Genomic DNA, 21213 nt, shown 5'->3' on the forward strand with positions numbered 1-21213 from the left:
GAGAACAGAATGACTTGACCATGAGCATCACAGCTCAGCACTGTACAACAAAATCCTTCACGATATGAAACCTCCTGGCCTGCTTTCTGAGAGATTTACACCAAGACACAGCCCAAAGCAGCCCTGCAGATGAGAGGGAGCACAATCAGAGCAGCTGCAGGGCAGAGTCCAGGGGCTCCAAGTGACAGCCTCACCACAAGTTTACCCCCTCATTTGATTTCAGCCACAGCAGTGGCCCTGCTCGGCTCAGAGGGAGACAAGAGATGACAGAGGAGTCTGCCCATCCCTCAAAGTAGACATTTCAGTGCATGTCCATCTCACTCACAAGAAAGAAGGGTCTCAAGGCTTTCACAGGCATCCTGTAAAGGAGAACAGGGGAAGAGAAACGTCTCTAAAACCAGAGCACACAGGGACACATGGAAGTGGCCACCCCAAACTCCAACCAAAGCCTCCTCTTGCAGCTGAAGTAGTGGAAAAGCAGCATCTCACCCTTGTTGGATGGGAAAACACCCAGGAGGCTCTACCACAGCTCCCCCCAACTCACCTCTCCCCAAAACTGCCTCTAAGATACACATCAGGTGGCACAAAGTGGAGGAACAAAAAGTTCAACATTTGGTGGGTAAGTTGTGAAAAAAAAAAAGGGAAAAAAAATCAAAAACAAGTTTATTTGAAAAAAAACTCAGCCTCTTAACATCATTTCTGATCAACATTTGCTAGAACTTGAGAGCCACGAGTCTGCTCCACGTACGTTGAGATATTTTCCAACACTAAAAAATAAAAAATAAATACGTACAAATTCTCTCCTGCCCGTAACGTGTCCTAGATGTGAGGGGTTAGGCACCCACTGCCTTAAGATCTCAGTTGAACAGAAGCAAGTAAAAGAGGTTTCTCTAACAGATAAAAGAGAGAGGAAAAAGGAAAAGCACAAGGGTTGGTCTCAGGGATGTACCATCTCCACCCGCCCCAGCGCTCTGCCCCGGGTCAGGCGCCCAACGCACACCTCTCTGGGGGTGATTATCAGCACAGGGATGCTCTGGTGGAAACACACCTCATAACTGAGCTCCTGCACTTGTTTCGCATCACCCAGTGATGGGATGAGAAGAGGCACTGCCAGGGCAGAGCTGGAGGGCAAAAAGGGGGGGGACTCTCAGTCCCTGAGCCCTCAAGGCTGCCCAACATGAACCGCAGACATCTTTCTCCAACCCATGAGAGCACAGCTACAAAAGAGAGGTTTTAAAGGACTACAGTAGCTAAAGTGTTTTCAAAACATACTTAAAGACCATCTACAGAGCCAGGAGGCACCAGGCACGGGAGCCAAAGGCCCCTTCTCCCTGCCCCGTGCCCGGTCCCCCCTCCCCTCCGCAGAGGGCCTGCGGTAAGAAGCGTGTGAAGCAGTATTCATCCAGGGCTGGCCCTGAAGCCCATCGTGCTTCAACAAATCCAGTATCCTGCTTGTTATGGCTTTTTAACAACAGAACTCACCAGAACAGGCACATATAAACATCCCCCCACCCCCAGAGCAGAATACAGAGCTAAAGCAGGGTTTAGAGTTAAGGCTCGTCCAGACTCAGCTAGGTATGAAGACTGTAAGGCACGGATTAGTACATTCATGTTACTGTTAAAAAGCCAGACTATAAAAAGCCCCTTCCCTCCCCCGAAGACACACGAGGATACTGCGTGTGTAAGCCCTGTTACCTTTGTTGAACACAGATGGAAAGACAATTCAGAGCCTGGTTACGAAATCAAAAACAACATAAACAACCACCCAAGAAACCAACAACAGAACAGCAATAAAATGAACACCTGGTTTAAACACTTCTCACGGTGGCCCAGCGGCAGCGGAGCACTGTCCCGGCCGCCGCTCCCCCACAGCGGCACTGCCCCACAGCCCGGGCTCCACAGCCGTCCCTCACATGTGGCTCTCTTCCTCTTTGACACCATCCTCCGTGCTTTTCTGGGGCGAGGGGGTCACGTCGTTGTTTGCCTCTTTCTGCTTCTCGGCCTCGTCGATGTTGGTCTCCTCCTCCTTCCCTTCGCTCTTCGCCTTCTCCTCCGCCGCCTTCTGCTCCTTGGCCACCAGCCGGTAGTTGATGCCCATCCCGATGAAGAGGTAGATGCCAGAGATGATGAGGATGACCCCACAGGCCCAATACGTGTACTTGTAGTCACCATACATGTCATTGAGCCTCCCTGAGGGACAGAGAAGGGACAGCTTAGTGAGATCCTCACAGAACTGCTCCAAGTTGGGGAGATCATAGAACTATTTCACTTGGAAAAGACCAATCATCAAGCCCCTCACACTGCCAAGCCCATCACTACCCCATGGCCCTCAGCACCTCATCTGTGTGTCCTTGCAATGGCTGCAGAGCTGAGGACTCCCCCACCTCCCTGGGCAGCCCCGTTTCAATGCTTAACAAACCCTCTCAGTGAAGAAGCTCAAGAGAAGCCCAAACCCATCACTCTCAGCTTCAGGCTTTTATTCCTCCAGCCTGTTCCCCTCCCAGTGCCAGAGTCTCAGCCCTCCACCTCCTCAGCCATACCTCAGATGCTGGGATGGCCTCAAGGCCCTCACACCCACCTCAGTGCTGAGAGGTACCCACAGCTTGAGGAGGGGACACCCACCACTACTCAGCGAGCCCCCCCAAGAGCACAGCACACACACATACCTAGCAGAGGGGGCCCCAGAAGCACAGGGCAGCACTCCACGATGGTCACCAGGCCGACAGCGCTGGAGAACCTCTGTGCTCCCACCAGGTCCATCAGGGTCTCGAAGAGGACAGAGCTGAGCCAGCCAAAGGCAAAGCCGAAGAAGCCAGCGTAAATGCAGAAGCCAGCGTAGCTGCTGGACATGGGGGCCAAGAGGTGACACACCCCATTGTAAATCACAGAAATGGCAAAGAAATACTGCACTCTGGGTCTGATCCACTTGGTGTTTGCCACCAGTCCCATGGAAGGCCTGGCCACCATGTCTACGAAGGCCAGGATGGAGAGCAGGAAGGCCGCAGACTCGTTGGCGATCTTCTTGCTCTTTGCGTAATTGCTGAGGAAGACCAAAGGGGTGAAGAGCCCGAAGAACATGATCACGTTGCCCGACAGATAGAGCAGGAATCCCCTGTGTGTGAACAGGGACAGGTCCAAGAACTTATTGATGGTCTGGAACAACGTGCTCTTCTCCTTCTTGCCCTTCCCCCCGATGAGGTCTGCGCTGGTGTCACCATCGTCCTTCTTCCCGGCCTTCCCGGCCTCCTGCAGCACGTCCTTGGCAGCTTCTTTCTTCAGCTGGTCGGGTTTGGGGCCTATGGGCCGCATCAGTGACCCGGCGACGCAGCAGTTGAGCAGGAGCCCGCCGAGGATGAGGAAGCTGCCGCGCCAGCCGAAGATGCCGAAGAAGAGCTGGTTGACAGGAGCCAGCGTGGAGAGGAAGACGGGGCTGCCCGCCATGGCCAGCCCGTTGGCCAGCGGGCGCTTCTTGAAGAAGTACTTGCCGATCATGGTTAAGGCTGGGTTCAAGTTAAAGGCGAGTCCAAGGCCTGAAGGAGAGGAGAGAGGAGGAGCTCAGAGCTCAGCCACCCCACAAGTCAGCTGGAGGGACAAGTGGGGTTTCGGTTCTGGGGGGTTTCATCACTGTTTTGGCTGTATCAACTCCCCAGCTGCACGAGCAGCACCCAGCCCTGGCTGTCAGCCCAGCGCAGCAAAGCCACACAGAGGAACTGGGCAGCTGGAAGGGAGGAACAGCCCTGGCTTGTGACACACCTCACATTGACTGGCAGGGCACAACCCCAACCCCAGGCAGGAACAGCAGATGCTCTCTATTCTCAGCACCAAAGAACAGTCTTGTGCAGTCACTAGATTATGGGCTCTGTGTTATGTCACCAGGGACATCTCTTACTAGAATATAGAATCATAAAGTTGGTTGTTGTGGCTGGAAAAGCCCTTGAAGCTGCTGCAGTCCCAGCCCTGCCCTCACCCTGCCCAGCCCAGCACTAACCCCTGGTCCTCAGCTCCACGGCTTTGGGATCCCTCCAGGGCTGGGCACTCCCCCAGCTTCCTGGGCAGCCTGGCACAGGGCTGACACCCCTCTCAGGGAAACAGTTCTGCCTCAGCTCCAACCTCAGCCTCCCCTGGGGCAACTTGAGGTTCTTTCCTCTTGTTCTATTATTTCATTACTGAGGAGACTGACCCACACCTCACTACAACCTCCTTGGAGATAGTTGTAGAGATTGACATGGAACACGCATCAGGATTTCTGCCAACTCCCTGTTCATTACTGGGTGCAAGTTGCTCCTCTCATTGCCTCAGGTCAGACCTTTCCTCTGTTGCAGTCCATCAGGGCAGAGCCATCACTTACCCCCCACAACCCCAACGCAGAAGTAGAGCTCCTCCACCGTGTTGCAGAAGGAGGCTGCGATGAGCCCGCAGCCTGACAGGCAGCCGCCGGCAATCATGATGGGCCGACTGCCGTACTTGTTCACCAGGACACTGCTGATGGGCCCTGGGGAGTCCAAGGAAATAGGGGCAGAGATGAGTTATCTTTGCACAAGGGCCAAGGCAGATGCACACCGGAGGTTTATCACCACAGGCCTCCAGCTTTTGCCCAGTGACACTTGACCCAGCAAGGGAACTGGGGTAAGGGGAAAGGACAGAATGATCAGAGGCAGCTGGAGATAAGAGAGTGACATTTGGCTAGAGCACAGAGAGCTGAAGCTTCTCTCAGCAAACTGCCTTCTAGGGGCTAAGCCAGGAGCTGTCTGGGCAGCAGGGACAGAGGCTTGGAACAGGACGAAGGCACTTTCCCAAGCAGGGCTCTGCTCTGGGAGCCTGTGGCCGCCCAGCAAACACACACCATGGACTCGGCAGCAAGTGCACAGCAACTGCCCATCTCCAGCAAGAGGCTTCTTATCAAGGCCAAAGCTGTGAAGAAACAGATTTGATGGGCAAAAGCAAAGCTCCCTGAGGGCTCCTGGGTGGAGCAGACACCCTGGGGAGAAGGGGTGCTTCTGTTTTCACTGCTACCCCTAAGGCAGGAAGAGCCCAATTGCTCTGCACACCAACCTTTTAAGTGCTTCATTATCAAGAGCTGTAATCCAAAGCAAACAGTGATTAGATACTGCAAAGCTTGCTCTACAGATACTAAAATGTATTTAAATAAACTGAATGACCATCCATTGAATATTAACAGACTCAGTTTTGCCATTAACAGGTAGCAAGGTTGTCAACATGTTATTCCTGGGTCCTCAGACACTACTTGACCTTTTTGCCCAATTTAAACAAAGCCTGGAGAAGGCTACAGGAGCCCTGCTGCTGCAGAGGCTTCCCCCAGCATCCTGCTCTCCACAGCCAGCATGGTGCCTGCATGTCAACCACAGCAGCCTGTGCCAGCCTCTCTGAACTGATGCCACCAGCAGTCAGGGAAAGCCACATCCCTGGTCCCACAAAAGGCAGCAGGAGGTCCCAGAGGCTGTCACATCACCCAAGCCCCACATGCTTCCCCACTGGGAGCTCAGCATTTTGCAAAACTTGGACCTTGAACTCAAATGTGATGCCCCTGGACAGAGTCTAAAGGTGGCAGCAGCCTTTCCTTTGGGAAATCCAGCCCAGAGCAGCAGGCCCCAAGGGCAGTTAGCCACTCAGGTGGGCAGCATTGTGGACCCTGGTGGCAATTGCCACCCTCTTTCTTATCTTTCTTTTCATTAAAAGAAGAATTCACACCCACTCCTATCTTATAGACTCACATGAAGCATTTCTGACCAGATGTTAGCTGATCTATTTTGATTGTTCATGCTGTGAAAGTGTCAGTAATAGAATCAGAACCCTCTCTAATCCAAATGTGCAGCTGAGGAAGTCATTGGAGATCACTCAACCCACATGCCCTTACAGTGACAGCACAGGGCACCTGTGTGAGGCTGCAGGACATGCTGCTCCACCACCCCCAGCCCTGTCCAGGACAGGAGCTACCTCAGCTCTACAAGATACCATCAGCTCAAGGGATTCTGCCAGAGCACAAGCAGGCATGTAGTTCCTGCAGGAAAGTACCTCAGGGTACAGGGAGAATAAGATGCACATGGGGACCCTCCAGCACCATGCAGACCCTGCAAAGGGTATGGACTCAGGCTGCAGCAGCCCTGGAACAAGCGAGTGGCACAGTGGCAACGTTCCTGTGCTCTGGTAGCTGGGAGATACACCTGGGCAGGTCTGGGGCGCCTTCAGCATCCTTATGGGCAAGCAGTTCAGGACTGGTGAGCTGCTGGGATTTAATGGCAACAGTTCAAGGGGAGCAGGAGAGACAGTGCCAGAGTAGAGAGGAAGAGGAATGAGGGACAACCCCAGGATTGGATGGAGGAAGGAGCTCTGAATGCAGCTGCCAGGCAGCTCCAGGCAGCGCCACCCCCGGGGCGCCCACAGGAACCAGCTCTGAGCTATTAAGAGAGGAGGAATGGCCCAGATTGAGTCTCATTAAGGCAGTTACATGGTTTACAAGCTTGTTATAACATCAGAGCAGGGAAATGTGCCGGTCGCCTCGCTGGCTGAGCGAGGACAAAGCAGAGCCTGTTCCCCCCAAGGAAAAGCCTCGTGCTCAGCCAGTGCTGACGTCAGCTCCGTTGGATGCACAAACGCAACGAGGACGTGGGCAGGTTGCCAGCTGGGGATGGCAGTGGCACAGGCTCTGCTTTGCCTCTGAAGTGGCCACAACAGGCTCCCCATAAGAGTTGCTTTCAGCTGAGCGACCCAGGGCCAAGCTGTGTTTGCAAGTGGGTATAAGATAGTGGGGGCTCAGAGCCTGGCAGGCCAGGAGCACATCACCCCCCAGGGAGCACTCTGCCTGCTCCTCACCCATTACAGACAAGCAAGAGACTCCAAGAAGCAGTATCTGAAAGCTGGGGGAGGGGAGCTGCTTCAGTTTAAGTAGTTTTGCTTTATTCTGCTCATGTCTCTGTACTTCCAGCACACATTGGCATCCTCAAACAGCACAAGCTGCCTACGGCACCAGCAAGGAAGAACAGCCAGGTTTCAGTGCACTCCAGAACACAGCTGAGACCAGAAGCTGGAGAGAGATCCCTTGACACAGCCCCTGTTTGCTGGTTTAATATCAAATGTTAAAAATTTGGTCTTAGCTAAAAGAAAGAAACCCTGTGAGTGGGGCTCCTAAGCATGGCACAGCAGCTGCCCAGCCTCCAGAGGGGTGCTGGGAGCAGACACAGCGTAACAAGGACAAGGGCAGAATTACACAAGTCGTAATTCCCCGGAAACATTTTCCTCCCAGCTTTGCAGAGGAGGACAGATTAACCTGGTTTTCTGCATTTTGAGCATTAAATAGAACTTTTTGAGCAACTTCTTTCAAGTCAAGTCAGCTCAGAGAAGTTTTGCCCCCACTTAAGGGGAGAATTCAAACGTTGCTAAAGCTTTTGGTTGGTTGTCACCACAGTGAGGTGCAAATGGATCAGACCCAGCAGGAGAGCAGCACCAGCACACATCCTGCTGCCTCCAGTCCACTTACCTCCTGCATACATAACAGCCAGCATGATGGAGGAGATCCAGGAGACCTTGCTGCTGGATGCATTGAAGATGACCTCAATCTCTTTGAAGAACACAGTGATGGATTTGGGGAAGGCATAGGAGAACCCAATGGAGATGAAGGCTCCGATGACCACGGCCCATCCCCATCCTCCTTCTGGGGGTGTGTATCCCACGGGGCCTCCAACGGCCGGTGGCATCTTGGACCAAGGTGGTGATGACTCAGTTTGGGTTCAAAGATCTGCAAAGGACAAAGTATTGCTTCAGCTGAAAGCAGATGGCTGAATCTCCTCTCCCTGGCGTGCAACAGCACCGCTTGAGCCGTGCTGTGCCAGCCTTGCAACCATCAGTGCCCCACATCTCCAGGAGAGCTGGATCACTCAGGGCCATCCTGAAAGTCATGCTCAGCTTGTGACTGGCCTTTAAAAGCCATGGCCAGCAGGAATTTATAAGCCACAAATGTAAGGCAATGATAGCCCATCCTAAACTGAAAAGGGCAGGGAATGTCCTTGCCACAGCAAATAGGGCACAGCAGCGAACGGGCAGTGGACTCTCCTCCTCTACCAAAAAGGCTACCACAGGTTTCAGGAAAGCACCAAAGAATAAAGACAATTCACCTTCAAAGCTAAAAAAACAGAAGGGATTAGAAAACAAAGTAATTGGATAAATGTCATCCATGAAGTGTGGAATCCCCTTAGAGAGGCTGATTCGGAGCAATTTGGAGACTGGCAGGATCAGGCTGCTCCTGCATCCCCCCTGCTGCAGCTGCTGCACAGCTGGATCACACATCACACCCTGGAGCTGTGGTTACTCAAGAAATAAGGCTGCTGCAGGCAGGAGAGTGTAGCACAGATCATCCCAGGGAGGAAACGCAACCAGAGCAGCTGCTCGCAAACGTGGTTTACAATATGCAAAGCAACAGGAATCACTCAGTCCCCGGAACTCCTGGGTGCCCCTGCAGATGTCAGAACACACTTTCTGATGCCACACAGCCCTCCAAGGCCCCACAGTCATCCCTCTTCCCATATTAAGCACCATCAGCCCAGGGCAGGTAGGGGGACATGTCAGTGAGGTGCAGGTTGGTCTCTTCTCCCAAGTAATGAGTGATAGGACAAGAGGAAATAGGCTCAAGTTGCCCCAGGGGAGGTTTAGATTGGAGATTGGGAGGAATTTTTTCCCTGAGCGCCCCTGTGCCAGGCTGCCCAGGGAGCTGGGGGAGTGCCCAGCCCTGGAGGGATCTCAAAGCCTCAGAGCTGAGGTGCTGAGGGCCAGGGGTCAGTGGTGGGCTGTGCAGGGTGAGGGGAGGGCTGGGATTTCATGAGTTTAAAGTACTCTTTAACCAAAATGATTCTGTATTTTTAGGATACCAAACTCCTTTGCAAGAGCTACCCCTCCCTCTGCAGCTCTCTGCTCTCCTGTCCAGGTTCTCACTTGAAGGAAAAACACTCCCTTTGAGCAGAAGAGCTTTCTCCAGACTCCCCCAGGTCACACCAGGCGCAGCGACAGCTCCACAGCCAAGCTCTGGCTCTGAGAGGTGCAACCTCCTATTTATAGCACACGACCGTTCAGGCTCGCAGCGATTACCATCTCCTGCAGGGCTGCCGACATGCCAGCGTGTACCTGGCACGTCCCCTCATGCCCTCAGCACACCACACACATGGCACCGCGGGCAACCGCCGTGTTTCTCACTCGCTCTGCGTCACTTTGGTGTCTGAGATCACTTTGTGTCAGAGATGAGAATCCAAACGGCCCTTCTGAAGCACAACTCGGTGGCCTGGAGCCACAGGGAGCCCCTGCTCCTACCTGGCAGAGACACAGGCAGCAGTTACCTGACCCAGCCCTGGGTATGCCAGAGCCACTTGGACCTGGATGCACTCAGGTGATGTCTCAGTCCCACATGGGGCCAAGAGGAAGTGAAGCACAGGAGGCTGGTTTCCATAAAGCCACTAAGACTGGTTTAGCCCAACCCAGACACTGATTCTTTTCGCTGGCAGAGCATTTCCCTGCATCCCAGCCAGTGCGACACATGACCATCACGAGCAGATCTGAGCCACCCCAAGGCCCAACAAAGGAATCATTTACAAGACGGTGCCCTGGGCACGTCCACGGCTGAACTCTGCCCAGGAGCCAGCTGAGCCCACTTCCTCTCCCAGACCCCCAGCCCTGTGGAGTAGCCCATTTGACACCAGAGTAGCCCACTCGACATCAGACAGAGCCCACACACTCAGCACTCAGGAAGAAAGTGGCACAGGGCCTCACCACATGCCCTTGGCCTCCCAGCACTGGGGGCAGCCCACCCACCCATCATGGTCTTTCTGAAAAGCTCCAATTGAATGAACACTGGCTTTTACTAAACATCACTTCCCTGCATAGGCTGCACAATGGAGTTTCCAGTCACTTCTTGCTCTGAGTCATACTGAGCTTTCATAGCATTCAGTGAACTTCAAAGCAGCATCTAACTATACACTGATTGGACTGAAACATTTAAAAGGTGAGGCTACCAGGTGTTGGCAAGGAAAGAGCCACCAGCAAGGACTACAACCTACTTGTGGGCATTAATTACAATTACTGGCAATAAAACCCATCCAAAGCAAAAAGTTTGATGATGAGGTGCTGGGGGATTTTTCCCTTTTGCTCCCAAGACACACGCAGGTTTAATTCTTCCACCACTCCTGTGGAGATAGACTGTACCAAATTACTGTGGCTTAGTTCATCTATTTGTTCTTTCCCTGTGAGCAGCATTCCTCCTCCTGAGGGTACTCAGGTGGCATCTCCCTCTAGAACAAAAGACTTCTGGCGGGTTAGACATGACCTCTCTTGCACTGCAGAAGCACAGTGAAAAACCTTAAGACCATGAAGCAAGATTCCCTCAGCCTGATGCCAGAGGGTTTACATGATGAATTCTGCGTGCCACAACATTTTTCCCCTGACTCATTGAAAATCCTTATTAAGAAAGACCAGTTTTAGAAAGCTCTTCCTTCAAGTGCACTAAGGCTTCTTGCTGATTTCCTCCTTACCCCCACACACAAGTAGTTTCAAGGGCAGAGGGGGGGGGGCACATATAAGGCAGCCAGTTCAGTTGGAAAGTTTCCCTCCCCTTTGCAAAGAGAGGAAAAAAAACCACCACCCAGAATATAGTTATGGCATTTACAGCTCTGCTTTGGAAGAGCTGCAACGTGTAAGACGTGTTTGGAAATCAAATTCACAGCTGCCAAGCAGCAAGCTACAGTTTGCCCTATTAGGATATAAAGCAACCATATTTGCAGTAATTAAGACTGATGAGACCAAGTAATGACTTTAAGTATCACATCTGCTCCCCGTAAACTGTCTTGACTAATCCACAGGAATGGGTAGCCTACAGCAACCCTCCTCTGCACAGCAGTTGAGAGCAGGAGTTGAGGTTTCTTGGGCAATGGGGACTGTATCATCCCCAAAAAAAAGATCCCTCAGAAGATTAAGACCCTTTCCATCTCCTCGGTCCTACGCACGAGCACCGTGATCCCTTCTCCAGAGGGACCTGGAACATCAAGGTTTTGAGACTTTTAGTTACATAATGCGACAAATTGCTGTGCTTTTAAAAGCCCTGGATTGGCAGCACTCCAGAGCAGACAGACAGAGGCTCACTTTTATACAGCACTGCAAACACCACAAAGTATTTCTGGGGCAAATCCTTTACAAAAGAGCCCTCACGCTGCTCTTTTTTGGGGTCAGAGGAAGAGGCACATCCTTCACCCACACAGGGGGCTGTGCCCAGGCACCACATGTCTCTGCCTCCCCTCGCACATCCCTCCAGCTCAAGGCTTTCCTACTCTTGGCACACACTCACCTTGCAAAGCCTCTGCCACAGTGCAGCTGGGGAAGATGAGGCTGGAGAAGGACAGGGAACAGAGCCCCAGCTTCTGCTCCTGCAGCCCATCACCACCCAAGAGTTCATTCCTCTTCAGAGGACAAAGTCCATGATGGCCCGTCCCCAGCAACATTGCAGGGGGCTGCCTCTGCTCCTGAGCATTTGCTCCTTCTGCACTCTCCCAGCTCCAAAGAGGGAATGCCTGGAGTGGGATCTCAGCAGCAGCACAGTCACCAGGGATGTCCCTGCTGAACAATGGCCATCTGGGCTCCTCATGCTTTTGCCAGTGGGACTCAGCCTTTAGCCAGCAAACACAAACACCCAGGGCAGGTAGAATGGGCACAAAGCAGCAGACCCTGCCCTCTGACGGGACTCCTGCCTCAAGCCCCTAGCAGAAGAGAGGGATGCAGGATGATGTCAGTGCTCCCCAGGAGTCTGGCAAGTACCTGTTCCCACCTATCTTGTCCCAAAGCATTATCCAAACAAGAGCCTGAAACACCTCTTCCAAAACAGCAGCCTCCCAAACTCAGTTCACAGCAACAGACTCTTTCAGTGCTCAAGCATAAAGCCATAAACACTCCCAGGGGCCAATTCTGCACACAGGTTGCCAGATTCCAAGTGTCCCTTCTGGTCTGTGAAACTGAATGAGGATCTCATACTTACTGCTGGGGAAACAGAGATGCTGGCAGCTGTGAGCTGCTTACAGCCAATAACACTTTCTACATTCAAATTTGGCCTCTTTTTCTGGCCAGAAGCAAGCTGAAATAGATTGTTATGAACTAAGGAGACACCACTTCCACCAGTTTTAAGCAGGTTTAGGGCATTAAGTGCTGAGTTGTAACTGCAGCGGGTGCCCAGAGCCGGGGTTTAACCTGGCGGCACACAGCCTACGTGACTCCCCAAGGGAGCAGGGCCTCAGCACCAAGACAATGGTCGATTGAGGTCCCGCTCAGCCCCGCGGCAGCCGCTGGCAGGGTGAGGTGAGGTCAGCAGCTCACACAGGGTTTGCTCAGGGCTGGCAGCCTGCACGGGTGAGCTCCAGAATTTTGCCAGAAGCTGCTGGGCCTGCTCAGCACCCTCTTGCCACCGGGCTCGGCCTGTGCACCCTCAGACGTGCCCCGGTCTGCCAGCCCCATGTGCTCACCCAGACAGGCAGACGCCACGGGGCACAGCTTCTGCCCTCCTCCACCTCCCGGCTGCACCCCACTGCAGGCACGAGCCCCGGCCTGCAGAGGCACAGAGACGCTCACTCATAGAATGGTGGGGTTGGAAGGGCCCTGCAGAGCTCATCCACCCCAAACCCCTGCTAAAGCAGATTCCCTTGATCAAGGGGCACAGGAACGTGTCCAGGCGGGTTTGGAAACCTCATGAGACGCAGCCTCCACACCCTCCTGGGCAGCCTGGGCCAGGGCTCCCTCACCTCAGCACCAGAAGAGTTTCTCCTTCTGTTCTAGTGGAACTTTGTATTCCAGCCCATGTCCATTACACCTTGTCTTATCACTGGACACTACAGAAAATAGTGTCACCCCATCCTCTCAACACCCATCCTTTAGGTTTTGATCAGCATTGGTAAGGGCCCCCCCTCAGCCTCCTCTTCTCCAGGCTGAACAGCCCCAGGGCTGCAGCCTTTCCTCCTCACACACGTTCCATCCCCTCAGCATCTTGGTGGCCCTGCACTGGCCTCTCTCCAGGGACAGAGGCCTTCCCTGGACACTTGGCAGCCCGAGAGCCCCTCAGCCACCCAAAATGGGTCCCAGCGCCATAGCCACAGTGTGCACACTGTGAAAGGCTGTGAGCTGATTTCTGCCTACCAGATAGATCAGAAGCTTCTATCCTGGGCTGCCATGTCTGGTTAACACCAGTGAAGCTCAGCCCATCTAAGCAAAGATCAGGCAAGTCAAGCTTCAGCTATCAATAAGACCAAGGCAGAAAGCCTGGCTTATACCCAGGCCACAGCCTGACCATGGCTCTCCCAAAGCCCTCTGATCCAAAACCCTGAGAAAGCAGGTTTGCAGGTGGATTACAAGAACATGATGTGATACAACTCTTTCAGGCATCCCCCAGGCTCAAATCAGCTTCAAGGACAGCACCCACAGCCCCTTCTCTGACCATGGGAAGATGGCTCATCCCCAGGTAGCGGGGCCTGGCAGCTGCCCAGTCCACAATCATGGCCTGTCTCACAGCCAGCACTTCACCCCAAGGGAGCTGCAGGGCTGACAAAAGGCCTTGCTGGGGAGTTTCACATGCAGATTTGAAAGGACTCACCCAAAAGGCATAAGCTGAACAAATGCAGCTCTTATAACTGTTCCCCATCTCAGAGATCCTGGGGACAGAGGAAAGGTATTGCTGGTGATCTAACCCCAGTCTCTGCTCATGCCCCTGTTTCTAGGGAAAGGGCTTCCTACAACAGCCAGACAATCCCCAGCTCTCAGGAGGGGAAGGTGTAGCCCCTGTGAAGGGTTTGCAAAGCCCCACTCCAAGCACAAGCTGTGCTCTGACAAGGCGCAGAGCCAACCCTCCTCCCTGCACCAGCGGTGCTCAGGAACGCTCCCGGGACATCCCGTGCTCGCCAGGAAATCCTCAGAATGAGAAAAATGTGGTACCAAATAGCATCAGCATTCCTCATCAAACACCAGTCCTCCCAGCCAGGGATGCAGCCACGCCAGGTTTCGTGGCAGAGCAGGGTAGCAAGAGGCTGCAAAACCTCAGAGATCAGCAATCACAGCACAACTGTAACTTCCACTTTCTCCCCTGAGAGCAAGAGTCTGAGCTGCCTTTGCTCCCTGGCACCACCATGTTATTACTTTGTTAAAAACCCCCCCCAAAACCAGGGCCAAGGCAGTAGAGGGATGGAGATGGGAGACCCTCAGCACTCAGGTGACTGCACTTCCAGGAATTAACTACAGCCCTGCACGAATTTTCTTTGGCTATGGTACAACTCCACTGCAGCAGCTTTAAGGGCACATTTGAAAGTGAGTCATGCAGAGGCTCCCGCTGTCTTAAAGAGGCTGTTACAGGCCGATTCCACAGAAGGAAATAGGAAAAGCCATAAAAGCACAACAATGAGTTAAGCAGCACAGTCCTTAATGAGATGCAACTCGCCATCCTTTAGCCTACGTGCAGCTTTTCAACTCCTCATAAAGGATATATGAAATGATAGCGTGCAATCATCGGGCATTTTCCACCTTAGGTGCCAGATAAAGCCTGCCAATGGTGTGAGAGAGGAGCCAAAGCACACCAAACCATTCACACCTTTTCAGGAACCACCTCCTGGAAAGGGTCAATGGGCACTTAACACCTTTGCTTCACAGGCACAAGCATCCCTGGGAGGTATGAGGTACTCTAGCAAAATACTTCTTTGTAATTACAAGATCCATCACTCCAATTATTAACTGTTAGGCTGAGAAAGTCCTTCCTCACCAAACAGGAGCTCTGAGGGTTTCTCTATACCTCAGAGGCAGAGTCCACTCCTACCCCCAGCACATACCAGCTATTCCAGCTATGGCCCATTTCTCAGCCCTGCTCCTTCTAGACACAGTAAAGAAACTCTCAGAGCAAAGGCACCCAGGAGAGTCAGCCAGCACTAAATTACCTCACTTAGCATGAAAATGGGATGCTTGAGCACCACAAAAAAGGCTTAAGGCTCACAGAAAAGCACAAAAACAGTATCATTAGATTTCAGGTTTCTTATGATGCAACTAGGAAAAAAAAAAAGCCATCTGTTTTTCTCAGAAGAAACTTAAAAGCCCCAAAACATCAATAACCCTTGTGTGAAGTGCCCAACCTCACAGGGCAGGGTGTGAGCCCTGCCAAAGGGGCTGTGCAGCACTCAAGCAATTTACCATCACAGGGAAAGACACAATTCCTCACTGCAGGCTCAAGTTATCCACAACTCCCTTCTGATCCTCCTGTTCCCGCTGGTCCCTTTATCTCAGGTCAGCTTCCAAACCCGCAAGCGTTGTGCAAGCGTTGCTCACGCTTTCCTGACGCACTCGCACACCCCTTGCCCGCAGGCCCCTGGCCAGAGCCAGGACACCCACCCTGCACGAAGCACCCTGGCAGCACATCTGCTGGGATGAGTGAGCGCTCTACAACAGCGCAGTTGCCAACCCCTGCTTGGCAACTCATCCTGGGACTGGCAAACACCAGCCATGGGCCATCAGGCCTCAACCAAGGCAATCCTTAGGACTCCAGGGGCAGGGAAGCCTTTTGCAGCTCCAGGAGCATCTCAACAGCTTCTCAGTGCTCCAACGGTCCCAGACTCTCGCTAGCGATCCCCACAAGACCTGACCAGCTGGCTGACCCGTCTGAGGGCTGGTGTACACCTCAGCACATGTGCACCATGCTGGAGACCTTTGGTGTGTGCAGTCTCTTCCCTGAGCAATGCAAAAAGCACATGTGGTGCCCCTCACGGGGCTTGAGCAGGGTCCTACTCTCCTACACGGACCCCAGCAGCAGCAAAACCTCACGCTGATAGAAAAACCTCAGCACCCAAGTGACTTCGAGATCCCGCTCCAGAGCATATGCTCTGAGCAAACGCCCGAGGGCTGGTGTGAAGATCCACGTGGGAAGTGGCATCTCGGTGTTGTCCCCACACAGCCGGGGAGGGCTCCAGCACACACCGCCCGGCAGGGAAAGGCAGAGCCTCCTCCCACCCCCAGCACCGCAGACCCACGCTCGCAGGACACACTTCCACGCGGTTCCCATGGACCTCGGCTTAAGCAGCCTCCCCGGAGTTCCCTCTTCTCTTATCGGGTGCCAAACACTCGGGTTAATCGCCTCTTCCTCCAGCACTCGGCCGCTATCGGGAACCCGCAACACGGTGCGAACAGAGCCTCCCGCACAGCCCATACAAACAAGGCGAGAGCGGTCAGGCCCCCTCCTCACCGGGGACAACACTCACCCCGGCGATAGGACGAGGAACCCAGCGAGGCAAGACAACCCACCCCAGGCCCCGAAGCCCCCCGGGACCCCCCCGAGGCCACCGGCCGCTTCCCACCTTCCCTCAGGGCCCGCGCTGCGCCGCGGGAGGTCACCGGGCCAAGGGCGCGGGGGGTGGCAGTGCCCGGCGGGACCCGACCAGGGCGGGCGGAGGAGAGATGGAAGGGGGTCGCGGGGGTGACTCCTCACGCAAACCGCGTCGCTCCGGGATCCTCACCCACGCGGCAGAGCCAGTGCGGGAACAAAGCCCAGGACACCCCCCCCAACCCCGTACCGTGCACCCCCGGGATGGAGGCGCCGGAAGGCCCGAGCGGCGGCCCCGACACGGCCAGACCCACCGGCAGCGGCGAAGTCTCCGTTCCGGCAGTGCCCACGCGTGACCAGCCACAGGTGCGGACCGCACACCCGCCGCCACAACGACCGCGGGCGCCCAGAACCTCCAAGCCGGGCCGGGAACAGCGATCCCGAGCCTCGGGACTCCAGAGCCGCGTGCAGCTACCGGAGCCGGAGGCTGTGCCCCGGCCACCCACCTCGGCTCGGCTCGGCCCGACCCGACCCCGCGGCCCCGTCCGGCCTTATCCCGATCCCGTCCCGCCACGTGGAGCGGCGGCCGCCACGGCGCCGGGCCCTACCTGCGCGTGCCGCCGCCGGCCGAGTGCCGCCGCCCCCGCCCCCGCCGTTATAAGGGCAGACGGGCCGCGCGCACGGAGGGGCGGGGAACGGGCCGGGCCGGGCCGGCGGCCGAGCGCCGCCCCCCCAGCCCCCGCGCCACGTGCGCGCCGCCCCGGCAGCCCCCCGCCGGCCCCTTCCCTGCCCCGCGGCCCCCGCGCCGTGCGCCCCGGCACGTAACGGCCCGCCACGGCCCGCCCCGCACCGCCCCGCCGGCGGCACAACGCACCCGCGGCCGCGCCGACCCGCGGAGTCCCGGGCACCGCGTGGAGAGGAGCCGCGGGGTCGGCTCTCGGCGGCGGGGTTCGAGCGGGTTCCGCCGGCGGAGAACGGGAGGCCGAGCCGGATGCGGCCGCGAATCACGGAGCGCGGCATCGGCTCGGGGACGTGCTGTTAACTTGTGCCGCAAGCGTGACCCCCGAGGGGTTGATCCCGTCGCGGGGGGATCGGGGGTCCGCCCCGCGCCCCCCTCCCGCGCGGCCGGCTCACCGGTGCGTGCAGCTCGTGTGCCTGCTGCCGGCGGGTCCTGGCCTTGCGGCGCCAGGACGTCAGGTCGGATGGAGAAGGCTGCAAAGGGTTTCTGGTAAAACAACCATGAGCTCTTCTGCAGCCTGACTACTGCAATTTACGTGTTCGCCACAAAATTTGTGCCTGTTGCTAGCCTGAGCTGGCAGGCTGCTTCTGCACCAAGGCGGTGACGTGCACTGCCCGGGGGGGATGTTGCTGGTGTCTCTGTGATTCTTGCAGCCAGAGCTACAGCCTGACTGCTGCTGGCTGCCCCACACAGCCAGGCTGAGAGCTGGGCACCTGCTGGATGCCCTTGGCATTCTCAGGATTCAGTTTTGAGGGAGAAAAAGGAGCCGGGTTTGCCCCACACCTCGGTGTGCAGAAGAGGCTGGAAGTGTGTCCCCATCCCAAGGAGAGCTCATCACCCTCTGGATGCAAACCCGCCTGCAGCACCCGTGCATGGAGTGCTCCTCATGCCCCACACGTATCCAAGGCTGCACACAGGGCCCGTTACCTGGGAATGTTTTTTCTTGAGCTGCTGTCTGCTGCAGCCTAATGGCACTAATTGTCCTCTGGGTCGCATGTCTAATGCTTTAATTTGCTTTGGAGCCGAAAGAAGTGTGTGGTGTAGTTCAAGTCAGAGCCAAGGCAGGGAAAGAAGGGAAAAGGCAGTGACACTCCACAGATGGAGCCGGGAGCAGCTGCAGGGGAGGTGTGAGCCCTCTCATATCAAAGGAAACCACTGCTCCTGGTCGCAGGGAGTGTGTTTATGGGTGTGCTCTGTGCATGTCGAGGCACTTAATGGACCAGGTGCACTTGCATGAAAGAAGACCCGGGACTACAACAAACTCATTCACCCACTTCTGAGGCCAGACACCCAAGAGCGAGTGGGCGGGAGGCTTTCTTGGTGTGTCTGCTTCTCTGTGCCTTACAGGGAGAGGTCAGCACTCTGCTTTGCTTAGACAACAAGATGAATAACAATTTAAAAGGGCAATTTTGGATTCAAGTGCCACTTCACTTTGCCCTTCTTTACCATCTCAGACTGCAGTGCCATGGTGGGATCCCAGCTGGAACACGGGCTTCCAGTTTCCCTTGAGGAGCCCCAGCATTGCTGGGATGACAGAAGCCATAGGCTGGTGGAGAGCGTGTCCTTCCTCCTGTGCCCCCCAGCACGGCTGTGGCTTGGCAAATGAGAGGCCAGGGATGGCAGAGCTCAGCTGAGCTGCTGGAGCAGCAACAGGCTGGAAGGGCAAGTGAGGAGCCATAGGACAGAGCTGCTGCTGCTGTTTCTCATCTCATGGAAAGTGGAAGGGAGCCCTTCCTGCTCTGAGCCGCCGCATTTTTGTCTCCTCTAAAAGTCGGATTTAATATTAATCCCATTAGGAATTTTTGTCCTCCCTCTTGTGAGGAAAACAGGATATTGTTTCAGGATATTGGGCAACAAAGCTGTCCTTGAAAAGGAACTCTAAGCAGCCTTGCAGCCTTGCCACTGGCTGCATTTGTGGACACTAATTGAGTTCAAAGTCAGGTACAGCCGACTCATTTTTACTTGCAGAGTGCGAGAGAGGCCACGGCAGAGCAACTCATGTTCTGTGTCCCCTTGTAAACACTAAGGGCCTGTAGTAAACTTAAAATACAATCCCTAGCTCTAGTTTCTCTTGGAATTAATGTCTCTAGCAGGTGTAAAAGCCTACCCCTCTCATCTGTCGTGAATACGCATGTCCTGCTTGATAAGAGAGGTAACAACATGAGTCTAAATCCAGCAATTATTGGAAATCTCTTGGGAAAGTCTGTTCTTTCGAGATATCCATCCTAGTTTCCTGCCTGGGCTTTGGGAAAAGGTTTTTTTCTGAACTTTTGGATTCACATTTCACTTCAGCTGAGCTTCCAGGCTTTGAGTTTACCCATCACAGCAACTCCGTGACAATGGGTGGGGAAGAGAAGGCGTCAGAGCGCGGTGGGAGCGCACAGGTTCTGCCTCCCTGGGATGCTAAAGGCACAGCATTGTTCAGGGATGTGTGGTGTTATGGCCTCTCTCATTGTTTAGAAAATTACCTGTCTTAGGAAGAAAGTGTCTGCTGATAAGATGTTTGAAATGGCTGCCATAAAAAGCTTTGGTGGTTGTAGTGGCCTTTACGCTCATTGAAGTCACTTCTTGTTTCTTGGGCTTGTTTTGCTGCTCTGCCCTTTCCCTGCTGCCAGGCTCATGCTGCAGACCATTCCTTAGCAAGGTTGTGACTCTGCAAAGTGGTCCCAAATCCCCTGGGTCCAGACACATCAGAGATCTGCATCTGCCAGCACGTCAGCATGAAGAGCAGAGGTTTTTCTCACGCTCGCTCAGTGCACTAATTGCAGCCATTACGTGTTAACCAGTGGTGCCAGAGCCAATTCCTTATCAAAATCAGTTGTAGGGGCAGGGTGTGACCAGTGAGAGAAGAGACAAAAGACAGAGATGATGTGAAGCCACCAGAAGGAGGATAATCTCACATAGTCTCTTCCAGGAGCCCTGACTGCCACCTCCACATGAGCCCTGGGGCCTGTGGGAGCTGTGGAGGATGGTGTGGGGTGGTGGTAATCACATGGCAGGCAGGGAAGCTTGCCTCACTGGTGCTGGATGGGAAAAGGGTAACTGTGCTCTGTGGATTTGCTAAGGCCCAGCTTTTCTGCATCCTGCCAAGGAAAGACCAGGCTGCACCGTGCCACATGCCTGGCTCCAGCCTGCCTCATCTTCCTTGCCAGGAGAAAGATGCTTTCCTTAGCAAGCTTGCCTAGAAATGCAGGATCCTTGACCACATGGAGACCACAGAGCAAATGATGAGGCATCACTTGTGTGCTCTGGTCCTCCTTTGCCCCCCCTCTCATCTGGGGTGAGTGCTCTCTGGCTCCCTTCCATGGGCCCCTCGTGCTGCAGCATACACCAGCGTGTCACCTTCTGCCAAGGAGCTTATCTGGCACAAGAAATAGTATCTGTTCCTCCTCCCTTGCTTTCCCCGGAGCCAGAGGAAAGTGATGCTGATCAATGTACTTTCCAATGCTAATTCAGTGCTCTGTGAGGACTCAGGAGGGTCTCTGCTGGCTCTTCAGGGAGTGTGGGGGCTGCTGCCCCTCCCTGCAGATTGCCATCCATATGTTCCCCGTGCAGTGACTCGTTCTTTCCACACACCACTTCCCCGACTCTTGGCTGCCTGACAAGTGCGTTTTGGCAGCTCAAACGAGCAGCACATCCATAGGTGCTGTCAGAGCCTCTGCACAGGCAGGGGAAGGGGCTGTGTGTCCCCTGGCAGGAGGGTTTCCATCCTCTGCTTGGAGGCGAGTCCCACTGTGCCTTTGGGAGTGTGCAGACTGCCGGGATGGGGCATCGCCATGCGCCGTCGCTGACCCCGAGGCCTCGTCCTCGGGGGCATGCTGGTGGATACACTGCTGTCCTCTTCGAGCTGGGGGGTCACCCAAACCAGTCTGACCAGCACAAGATCCTGTTCTGCTACATACACCAGATGCTGGGATCATCTTCCTCCAAAAGCTTTCTGGCAGGCCTGGAGAGCCCTGAGGGGAGAGGCAGGGATCCCGGGCCAGGCTGCAGCCGTATTGCTCGCTGTGTCCAGCTGTCCCTCGGGATCGCTGCTGTCCCAGAACATGCTGTTTTAATGGCTCCATTCCAGTTCTTGGGGTGGGGAGGAAAAGGTGGGGGCTCTGCAAATCATTTAACCATATCCTACATCGGATAAATTCAAATGTCA

The 21213-nt window shown here is 54.8% G+C and overlaps 1 protein-coding gene across 3 annotated transcripts; it reads right to left on the reverse strand.

Moving 5' to 3' along the window:
• Positions 1-646: 646 nt before the first annotated feature.
• On the reverse strand, positions 647-17036 carry SLC16A1 (solute carrier family 16 member 1). Of its 3 annotated transcripts, none has more exons than XM_062013837.1 (5): positions 16933-17036; positions 7496-7753; positions 4349-4492; positions 2667-3530; positions 647-2190 (listed from the first exon to the last, which is right to left on the reverse strand). In XM_062013837.1, exons 2-5 carry the CDS (start codon positions 7710-7712, stop codon positions 1910-1912), a joined length of 1506 nt encoding a protein of 501 aa, XP_061869821.1. In that variant the 5' UTR covers positions 7713-7753; positions 16933-17036; the 3' UTR covers positions 647-1909. The 3 variants fall into 3 exon arrangements, with proteins under 3 accessions (XP_061869821.1, XP_061869822.1, XP_061869824.1); XM_062013838.1 differs by lacking the exon at positions 16933-17036 and adding an exon at positions 16831-16913; XM_062013840.1 differs by lacking the exon at positions 16933-17036 and adding an exon at positions 16639-16663.
• Between the last annotated feature and the right edge of the window lie 4177 nt (positions 17037-21213).

Source organism: Colius striatus, chromosome 22, assembly GCF_028858725.1.
Source record: "Colius striatus isolate bColStr4 chromosome 22, bColStr4.1.hap1, whole genome shotgun sequence".
Lineage (NCBI taxonomy): Eukaryota > Metazoa > Chordata > Aves > Coliiformes > Coliidae > Colius > Colius striatus.

Coding starts and splice junctions, on each gene's coding strand:
- SLC16A1 (XM_062013837.1), bottom strand. CDS start 7,712: ATGCCACCGGCCGTTGGAGGCCCCGTGGGATACACACCCCCAGAAGGA. Junction 4,493..7,495: donor GGCTGTTATGTATGCAGGAG/GTAAGTGGACTG, acceptor TGGACTCCCCAG/GGCCCATCAGCAGTGTCCTG. Junction 2,191..2,666: donor TCTGGGGCCCCCTCTGCTAG/GTATGTGTGTGT, acceptor TCTGTCCCTCAG/GGAGGCTCAATGACATGTAT.